Source organism: Neodiprion virginianus, chromosome 5 (assembly GCF_021901495.1).
Source record: "Neodiprion virginianus isolate iyNeoVirg1 chromosome 5, iyNeoVirg1.1, whole genome shotgun sequence".
Classification (NCBI taxonomy): Eukaryota; Metazoa; Arthropoda; class Insecta; order Hymenoptera; family Diprionidae; genus Neodiprion; species Neodiprion virginianus.
The window spans coordinates 30,359,643-30,370,322 of NC_060881.1; the positions used below are offsets into that span (position 1 = coordinate 30,359,643).

The 10,680-nt window shown below is 37.5% G+C and overlaps 1 protein-coding gene across 1 annotated transcript; it reads left to right on the forward strand.

Annotated features, from left to right (window-relative positions):
* Positions 1–1,352: 1,352 nt before the first annotated feature.
* LOC124304635 (26S proteasome non-ATPase regulatory subunit 6) lies at positions 1,353–4,823 on the forward strand. Its single transcript, XM_046763117.1, has 5 exons — positions 1,353–1,599; positions 1,881–2,232; positions 2,296–2,624; positions 2,715–2,883; positions 2,975–4,823. Exons 1-5 carry the CDS (start codon positions 1,455–1,457, stop codon positions 3,147–3,149), a joined length of 1,170 nt encoding a protein of 389 aa, XP_046619073.1. The 5' UTR covers positions 1,353–1,454; the 3' UTR covers positions 3,150–4,823.
* The last annotated feature ends 5,857 nt before the right edge of the window (positions 4,824–10,680 follow it).

Sequence of the window (10,680 nt, forward strand, 5' to 3'; positions counted from 1 at the left end):
TATAAATAACAATTATGTACTAATGACGCAAGAGTTAATTTCTACGAATTAACCGTAAGAAAGTATTGAAATTCGTCTCTAGTACCACGTGGAAAGTAATCTTATATAAGAGAGCTTGGGCCAGTGGCCTCCAAACATATTTTTTAATCGCTTCGAATCTCTATTGTTCTACGTATAATATAATGTGACTATACCTTAACTGTAAACGATAAATATGGATTGAATGAATGATTCAGTATAATTTGTTCGATATCAATTACTACTATTATCATTATTGTTATGATCGTTATTACCATTATCATTATCATTATTAGTACTACCAATATAATGATGATATTAAGCCGCGTTTAATTTATCCCCGTATTCAGAAATTATCGCAGAGATGGAACAGTAAGATCATTTCGTATCGCATACGAATACGAAGATGTCTTCGGCTCGATTTAAATACGTACTTGATGGAAATGAACATTAGTTTGACGATTAATCAAGTTATGGAAAAAGAGAAGATGAAAATATGAAAAAAACTTTGCTTCTGATGTTTAAAAGCTCTTTACTATACGGTGAGTAAGACTGATCGTCACTTTCGATCTGTGAGATTGAGTTTCAATCTTATATGGTTTAAAATATCGTATATTCTAAACATAGGTGTATATATATATATATATATATATATATGTTCATATAGATACATATTTTCTGTGTCTGTATTTAAAACCGTCGTCGGGTTATAAACAAGATGTGTGGAAAAAACCCAACTCACAATTAATACGGTAGATGTCTGGAGTTATTTAAAATTGTATATAATTACTAATAGGAATCGAAACGCGGATTTTATTTATTATCGTACCGGTGCTCCCTGCCTCCAATTTTTTTTCTACAAATATTCTTGCAGTTCCTTTCTCGGTATAATCATCGTTGAAATATTACATCGTATAAGACGCTTCGCATTAAAGGAATTAAACTTGAAGATTAATTGGAATCAAATTTTTGCAGTAATTCTGCTAGAATCAAGATATGATTTCCATAAAATTTTGTTCTCAAAATTGGAATCAATCCGATGAATGAGTATGTATGAGGAATTTGGTACCGAAAGAGAGTAATCAGAAAATCATCTCAAATATATTATATGAATATCAAGCCGGTGAAACGTTTGTGCAATTAATATCTGTAGGTGAATGTGTTGACATTCAAAGGCATCGATGTCGCCGAATAACAAACATTAGGAAGAATGAACTAACGAAGCAAAAGAGAGAAAACAAGAGACGACCGGGATCTGTAATACTGACGGGCTTTTGAGGCTTTGCAGGTTGATTTGTGGCGCTGTCTCTGGGGCGGTTAGTGAACCGTTTGACCAACTAGAGAAGCGTGTCACCATAAAGTGTAAATTCATTCCCGTCCTTAACAGTGGGATTGTTCCTTTACTGCTGAGTCGTAGGAAGCTGTCAAGAAGAAAAATGCCGTTGGAAAATTTGGAAGAAGAGGGTCTGGAAAAGAATCCAAATTTGGAATTGGCCCAGACAAAATTCCTGCTTGGTTTACCGGAGCACAAAGATGAGATAAGCTTGAAAACAAAGCTCCTGGATGCCATCAAAGCGGAAAGTAAGACAATACCACGGTATTATTTTTGTATGCTGGAATTACTGGCTGTAAATAAAAAAAATTATCATCAAAATACCAGCCAATCCCGTAATCACTCCATAGATCTTTTCTTCTACCTTTTGCGGTTATCGTCAACTCATCGGGAACATAACCTCGAAAATCTTGAAAAGTGCTTCCTAACCCCATATTTGAAAAAGCGTCAGCCGATTCGTGTTGCACTTTTGTTGCAGCCCGCCTCTCTTCGAGCTAATCCAACTGACCTTTCGCGCTGTTCTTCCCAGATATGGCGCCGTTTTACAAAGAAGTTTGCCAGGACCTTAATTGGACTGTAGACGAGGCCTTTCTAGCAAAGATGGTAGCGACGAATCAGGAGCAGCTGAAGGTGCTCGATGCGGCGATCGAAGACGCGGAGCAAAACCTAGGCGAGATGGAAGTTAGAGAGGCGAACTTGAAGAAGTCTGAACATCTGTGCAGAATCGGAGACAAGGATGGAGCGATATCTGCATTTAGAAAAACTTACGATAAGACGGTATCTCTGGGTCACAGACTCGACATTGTCTTCCACAATATTAGGATCGGCCTTTTCTACATGGACCACGATCTCGTCACACGAAACATAGAGAAGGCTAAGAGGTAAAGATATCTGAATTTTTTTCACTTCTCTTACTCATAACTTTATTATTTCCATCTGCACAGCTTGATCGAGGAAGGTGGAGACTGGGACAGAAGGAACAGGCTCAAAGTCTATCAAGGAACCTACTGCATTGCAGTCCGTGACTTCAAGGAAGCTGCGACATTCTTCCTGGACACAATTAGCACGTTCACCAGCTATGAGCTGATGGACTACAACACATTTGTGAGATACACGGTCTACTTGAGCATGATAAGTTTGCCCCGTAACCAGCTTCGAGACAAAATTATTAAAGGTTCTGAAATTCTTGAAGTTCTCCACACCAATCCCGACACCAAGGACTATCTGTTTTCTTTGTACAATTGCCACTACGCTGATTTCTTCAAAAATTTAGGTAAGATTCAGACTACATATTTTCCGTAATGAGAAATTAGATCCCAAACCATGATTCATAGAGTTATCTATTTCTAAAATTATGTTTCAGCCCAAGTTGAGGGATTGTTGCGCAGAGATTACCTCGTTTTTCCCCATTACCGTTACTATGTTAGGGAAATGCGTATCTTAGCTTACACTCAGCTCCTCGAGTCCTACAGATCGCTTACGCTTCAGTACATGGCTGAAGCCTTTGGCGTCACAGTGGATTATGTCGACCAGTAAGTATTACTCTTGTTTGTGATGTTAACTCGACTCGCATTGCAAGATCTGCTCAACTACTTTCCTTGGTATACTTTTTCTGTCACACAGGGAACTTTCGCGCTTCATAGCCGCCGGACGACTGCATTGTAAAGTCGACCGTGTTGGCGGTGTCGTGGAGACAAATCGACCGGACAGCAAAAATTGGCAGTACCAAGCTATGGTTAAGCAAGGAGATTTGCTTTTAAACAGAGTCCAGAAATTGTCTCGAGTGATAAATATTTAATTGTAACGAATAATAACAGTGGGGGGCTCAGGGATCATCGGTCAAGTTCGTAAACCGAACGCTTTCTTTTGCGTACAAAGTTATGCAGAAAATGAGAATCTAAAACAACGTTCTGTTATCCTGAAACGGAGAATTTAACATCAAGCTCGCGAATCACGGGCCCGTTTGAAAGGTGCAATTTGCCGTTATGCTAACAATGCCGTTGAAAAGTAATCATAGATTTTTACGGTAATCAGGATGTTTTCAGTGTAGAATTTTATCGGTTTTTTTTTCTTCACTCGAGATATTCGTCGACTTCGGAAAGGAAAAATGAAAAAAAACTCACCTGTTTCTAGAGAAATTTCCATATACTTATAATTTTAATATTATTCGCACGAACTTCGTCAATACGAATCATTATTGTGTTTGAAAACCAAAATTTACAAAAGATAAAAATAAATATGAGTAACATAAAAGTGCGGAAACGATACTCTGGAACAAATTAAATAAAACTTACGTAGTCGGTAAGACAAAACTTTGCGAAAATATTTTTCTACATTTTTTGAGTTCCACATTAACGGTTTTGCGAATATTCCTCGGGTAATATAAAGATGAATTCATTAAGCATCATGAACATAGAATTTTTATTTTTATTTTGCCTTCAAAGATTTGCTGATTTATTGCTTAATATCTTTGTGACTTAGATCGATTTAGTGTTATTGGTTCTTTTTTTAAATAATGTAATCCGCGTCCACTTCCTGTAATAATTTCTCATCCATAAAAACAGGAAATCTTCAAAGGATAGCGAATCTTTTCGTGTATTAAAAATTTCTGAAAATGAAGAAGAATAATCGCGACTCATCCATTCAGACGTAACCAACGAATTAATGATTACACCAAGGTTTATTAGTCAATGGTGAAAATTCCGTTGCTTACCGTCAATTATATTATAAGTAACCGTGGGGAGTCTGCTCGTTACAGTCAACGGTATAATAATTTATCATCTCTAAAAAGTAATATATAGACGCTTGGGAGAGTATAACGGTAAGTGTAATAATTGTCATAAGTCCAACTAAAACTGAATGCCGCGGTTCAGTTTTCTTAAAATATTATCCGATTTCGCAAGGAATCGGACACTTGGCATTCGTTTCTGTCACACTCTAAACGCGCTATTGAGTAACAACAGTGTCTTTAACAAAAATCTTTCCCCAACCAACGAGGACACGATTACGGTAAAAAAACATCAAGAGGCAAAAGAGAGAAAAACTAATTGTAAGCCAACCCTAGAACGTCTGTTGATAGTCAAGAAAAATGATTAATTATAAAATACGGTAGACAACAACATATTTATATGTAGGGGAGAAGCGGACAAAATGGATCTCATTAAGGGAGGAATGACGTTAAACCAATTTCGACAACACTATTTTATTGTCTTTGGCCTAAAAATATATTCCAACCGTTATCGGCATTTTTTGAAATCTCATTCGATTGTATAGGGGGCTCATTTTCCCGGCCTCTTCCTCATACGGAGTAACGTGTAAAAGATTGTATGACCTTGTCTACGTCACGGATGTCAGACGAATACGAGGCCCAGCCAGTGACGCACATCCCTTGGATAGTCTCATTACAGTCAAGGTAACGTGATTCTTAACAATTATAAAGGTCGTTTATAATATGTTATGGTATATTTCGTTATCTTGTCAATCTCTGAAGTAATGTGTGAAGTTCACGATGTTTTCGTATTGCTGCGTTGTTGATGATTCTTGAATACAACTTCGATAATAATGCAAGATTTACAACCGTTAGTGTACAGTACAATCATTGATGTGAAATGAGGTGCGTCACAATGATTAGAAAAAGAATTTCAATAACATGGTGCAGTCTATTTATTCGGTTTGGTCGCACCCTGCTTTAAGGAAAATGACGTCATATTAAAGATGATTTGAATCTAAAATCGTCATATTCGCTACAAATTATTGGAGTCCATCGGGAGTAGAACCGAATGTTTTTAGCAAGATGTTGAGAATTTCAAATTACCCAATAGCCCTTGCGAGAAAGGCGGCGCGACTACAAAACAATTGTTGAAAATTTGACTATCATATAATTTTGTAATTAGAAGAAAAGTAAGAATGATTTTAATAATAGAATCGGTATATCCATTCGGCAAGTATTTTAGCTTCGTGCATTTGAAGAAAAATTGCGATGTGAAAAACAAAAGGTAAACGAATCATGAATAGGGAGAAAATGGGCGAGGTGAATGGATGCCGATATTGTCTCATAGATGATTGAAGTATCGGGGAATGACGGAGACTGAGAGAGAAAGAGATTGTCTCGTAATTGGCAGTCCGCGCTAGCCTGCGCTCTCGGAGAGGGATAGAGAGATGGAAAGTTAGCGAGAGGGACTGAGAGCAGTGGCAGCGGACATATATGGTCGGCCCGGTGCCAGAGGCTCTCGAATTACAAGCCGGCGCGGCGCAGCTGGTATCGCAGCTCGGGTCTGCGCCTGCCTTCGGTCCTTCAATCCTCTTTCCCGATGCGCGGAGCCAGAAGCAACAGCAACAGCAGCGGATCCAGAGCCGAAGAAGCGGAGGCATCGCCGTGTTTCACGGCGCCCACCGCCGACGTCGACGCCGACGCCCGCTACCAAAAATACCTCGCGTCTGAACAACAAGTGGAAACCGCTCTGGGCAATTCATCCATCCATCCATCCATCCCCATCCTCACCTTCTGCAATCCCATCTTATACCCACCCACAATTTTCCTTATTTCAATATTATCAAGCAACCACCTCCTCCTCCACCCCCCCTAATTCACGCACACGCACACATATTCGTCTGTTCGTGTGTTGCACTCTATTCGGTTTAGGGTGCGTTGCAAAATTAGCTCCCAGTGCTGTCAACAATCTTTCATCTCTTTTGCGCTGCGGAGTTTGTGACTAGCCATGTCTCTGTCCTAGGGAATTTTTAGCGCTGCCAGATAGTTTCGGAACCCACCCTTAGTCGCACCAAGCTATAGGTCACGGATAGTGACATTTGTCGAAAATAAATTATTGCCTGCTACTAATTATTACAGTCTATCAGTGCATCGAGGCCAATGTTTTGGATACATGTATTCGAGAGTATCGTTATACAGTAACGGATTTATAGGTGTATTATTCCGGAATCGCAAGAAACTTTGATTCAAGTAACTATTTACTGTGTATACAGTTTCCAATGCTTCTATTAAATTTTTTTGGTTATAGCAACGTTAAATCTGTTTGTTTGGCTTACTGTTGTGTATTTTTTTTTCGTCGCTAAACAAGATCTTAACATCAATTTATTTTTGTACCGAATTATCGGGATGAGTACGAGTGACGATGTAACCGAAAAGAATAGTAGCACCTGCTAGATTTTCTGCTTACAGGTATAAAACCAATTTGTATTTCGTACCCAAAACTATATTTTCAGGGATTTCTCCCGGTCTACTACATTATGATTTCCGATAATACATGAAATTGGTAAATTGTTTACGTGAGATCGCGATATCGCAAGAAAAGTTGAGGATTCTTCAAATTTAATATCCAAACGACGTCATTTGTTTTCTTGTTTTTCCACGTTTATTTCCTCTCTCTATTTTCACTTTCTTTCCACTGCAACTTCGTTCTCGATATATTGTACAAACAAGAATCTTTTTCTTTTTCGGATGAGTCGTATGTCCCATTTTTTTTTTTTTGGTAATAAAGAAAAAAGAACCTCAAACACGCACAGAGATTTTGTTCCTTGCTCTTGCAGTATACCTACATGTGGTATTGTGAGTAACAGAAAAAACAAAAAGGGAAAAAAAAATAATTCTTCCTCGTAAATCGCGGGTGAATAAATATGAGGAAGACGAGCTTTTATTTTCTTAGTTACGAATTTAGATCGGTGAATAACGATCATTATTTGGCCAGGAGCGTGATGCAACATGCGTGAAAAATTTCGTCAATCGCAAGCCTGTACACTAATATGCATACGTATACGTGTCACATGTAACTTATTTGTCACTGCAGAATGCATGCGTTCATTATTTTTCAATTCTTTCGAAAGAAATTCTTATTTCATTTATTATGCTTTGTACAGTTGATTGATGTCTGTTTTTACATACTAGCGTGCCGAGTTTATTTTTACAAAATACCTGTGATAAGCCCGACTTATATATAACTTAATATTCGTCTCGACTTGTTATTTTTTGGTTCTGTTATTGAGATGAAATTTTTCCTTCCACTGCTTAGTCTTACTTTCAATTTATAAATATACAAAATTTTTGTTGACTTTTAGAATCTGTAATAACATTATGTATGTATATGTATACATCAACGATGCTCTTTGCCATGAAACGGTGTTTATCTCAATTTAAAAATTTTTCTCCAGTCCACGTGCCCTATATTTTTCTCCCCTTTCATGTTAATATGCGCCGTTTTATTAAACTTTTTTATAATCTTTGAATGGAAAACAGAAGGCAAAAAGAAAAAATCGTATATCAAAAATCGTACATTTATTATCGTTAGTGATGGATGAGGATTTTTCAATTTGCTATTCACATAAGTTGCCACTACATAGATAATGATTAATTGGCGAGTAGATCGAACGATCGAAGGAAAAAAAGAGGTAAATGTTGAATAGAAAAATGGTCGAATCCTCGGTATGATCGCCCGTGTATTTTGCTTGTAACACAATTTTTCCGGGCAGCATAATAGGTTGCTGTCTTGTCCTGTCCTCATACTCATAATATCTATTTTCAGAATGGTCCAACGGTTATGTTTAGAACAGCTGTTCCATATACACAAGACTCGACATACTTGCGAGACTACCTCGAGTAAAACGTGCAAAATGTATAAATCCCAACCCTGCAGATATACATATACACGTACTTTCAGGCACTTTCATTGCCGGATGTTCCCAGCCTTCGTTAACTATGTCTGCAGTCATCTTCTGTCACAGAATAACTCAATTCAAAATAGGCGCTTTGACAACTTTATGCATAAAACGTGCAGAGAAGCGAGACCGTTTCCCAATGTGTAGAACCAATTATCAGCAAAGTTTTCTCCTTTCCAAATCAAATAATTGTAAACAACAGTGTTCCCAATATGCCATGAAATATATGGAATATTAATCCTAGAACGGTAACGGGGTGCGAAACAACACCAATTTAAATTTCCCGCCGCAAAAGAACAGCTAACGTTTTCGACTCGAGACACATCAATTTCTGACCCCATTTTTGAAACTTACGCAAAAAGTTTTTTAGCACATGTGATTTTTTATTAAAAAAATTAAGAAAATGAAACCCTATTGGACCGTTAACGATACGATGTACCCGGGATATGAAATTTACAAGATGGGGTCTTTTTCACCCCCCCCCCCGTTACCGGAATAGGTAAAAAAAATAACTTTACCGTTCTAGAGTTAATTTCAGATTATTTCCAAAGAATTTGTCTAATTCCTTGGTAATTTTACTAACGCTAGGGATTTATTATTTTCTTTTTTTTTTCCCATTTTCGACGATTAAAGATTTGTTCCTGCGTCGGACGCTACGTGGCATATAATTCTCGTTGGCGAAGAGCTGTGATAGAAATATGAAAATAGGGTTAAAACCGAAAGTCTGAGCATGACATTTAATAGGCTCTTGATCTCACCGCTGAAACGTGAACGATGTATTTCGATATTTAGCCGCAGATCGGGCTGTACTACAAATAGTTGATGCCGGTACGAGTATGTTTTAAAATAATTCAATCATATCTATTACGTGTTGAAAGTTATACGAACAAATTTCTATTCCGCATAATAATAATAATAATAATAATAATAATAATAAAAATAATAATAATAATGAAGTTATCGCGGAGTAAAAATTCTTCGAATGTATTTTATACACAGTTTGCATAAACGATTGCGCGTGTTCTTCGTTGAGCCTCAATTTTCGCTGCAGGGTGACGGACACAAAATTCCTTGGCAGAAGTTGCAGAATAAAGAAATATGTCAAATAGCCAGAGACATCTCTGGCATTTTTTTTCACTCATCCCTTAGCCAGGGCGACGGTGTAAACAATTTGTAGCCTCGCGTTTTGGCGCAGTAGATCGAGAAGATGTATTAATATAGGTACAATCTATACCTCTTGTCATAATAGACCATTTTGGAGGTCTCTTAAACCACTTAAAGACACAAGCGTTACGTATGATCTGTTCGGCTAACACTAGACGATCACAGAAAACGTTTTGCACGTGAATTTGGAACGAGTAAAATTCGAAATTGTCGTTTCCTACAAAAAAAAGTGACTATCTCATATCGACCTGTGCATTCTTTTTTTTCTTTTTTTTTTTTTTTTAAATACTCGTCTTGGATCCGTTTCGAAAAAATTTGTATACATCATACTTATTCTCCGTCTATTGGGATTTTCACTTTGCAATGCGTCAAATGGTGGAAAAAAAGTCAATCTAATGCATCTAGGTTGACAGCTGATCGTTGACCGTGTTTTTTCGCGTGCGGATGGTAAAAAATGTACATTAATCCATTACGTTTCATCAATTTATGTAACATGAGTAATTTGAAACCCTAAGAATCACGATTCGCCTTCATTGAAATTAAAAACTTAGGTTATGTGGTGATAAAATGGCGCCGGCAACCATGCTTTGACGTCACGAGGACATTTTTCAATAACAAATCTCAGATCGTAATCCTTATCCTGATTTCGATTTTTGACTCGTCGGTGTAACCCCGATTGTAACATCGAATGACACTCTGCGACGGTGGATTTGAGGCAATGTAGATATAAAGAAAAAAAAAAAAAACAAAAAAAAAACGAAAAAAAAAAGTGAGATACGGTTTAATGATTTCGGGTTGCCAAATTCCCCCGCTTTATTTTCGTCCTAACGTAAATAATTAAAAAAAGATGGAAATTCTCGACTGTTCTCGCTCCTCGCCGTGTATTTGGTCGGTAACAGACCTGACCCTATTTCCATTGCAATAATTATAGAACTGGCTTGAAAACATCGTACCGAACGCGTTCCCGAGAACTGTTTAACCCGTCGTGATTCAGTGAAGAAGCATAGACAGAAAATTTCAAGATCCTGTCTCAATCGACGTTTGAAAAGGAAAGGCTGCGGAGGGGGAAAAAATAATGTAAACAAGATAATGCAACCTTCGTCTGTGCAGAATATTTAAAACGCCTATCTATCCAGATCGAAATTATTCGCAATCGTTAGCTCTTCGATTGCCGATTTTAAACAAATGTCGCATTCTTGCCTAACCCCGACTTTTCAACACCCAATTAACGCTTCTAAAAACTGGACAACAACTCGAAAAGAACCCCCTTTAACGAATATTTTACCATGCGATTTTCTTTTTTGTTTAAGCTGCATTTATGTTATATTTACTTTATCCCACGTAATATAAAGTTATCCATATATTAGTATACCGGCATCAAAGTCTCGGTCTATAATTATACGTTTCATATTGTTGGCTTAAACGTAAAGCACCCCAATATATTGTACATCTGCACCTGTTCCAACAGCTGATTGCAATCGTATGCATATATATGC

What these genes read in the sequence shown, in the direction of transcription:
- LOC124304635 (XM_046763117.1), top strand. Translation starts at nt 1,455, where the DNA reads ATGCCGTTGGAAAATTTGGAAGAAGAGGGTCTGGAAAAGAATCCAAAT. An exon ending in TGATTTCTTCAAAAATTTAG is followed by an intron (nt 2,625 to 2,714) that starts GTAAGATTCAGA and finishes ATTATGTTTCAG; the next exon opens with CCCAAGTTGAGGGATTGTTG. An exon ending in ACAGTGGATTATGTCGACCA is followed by an intron (nt 2,884 to 2,974) that starts GTAAGTATTACT and finishes TCTGTCACACAG; the next exon opens with GGAACTTTCGCGCTTCATAG.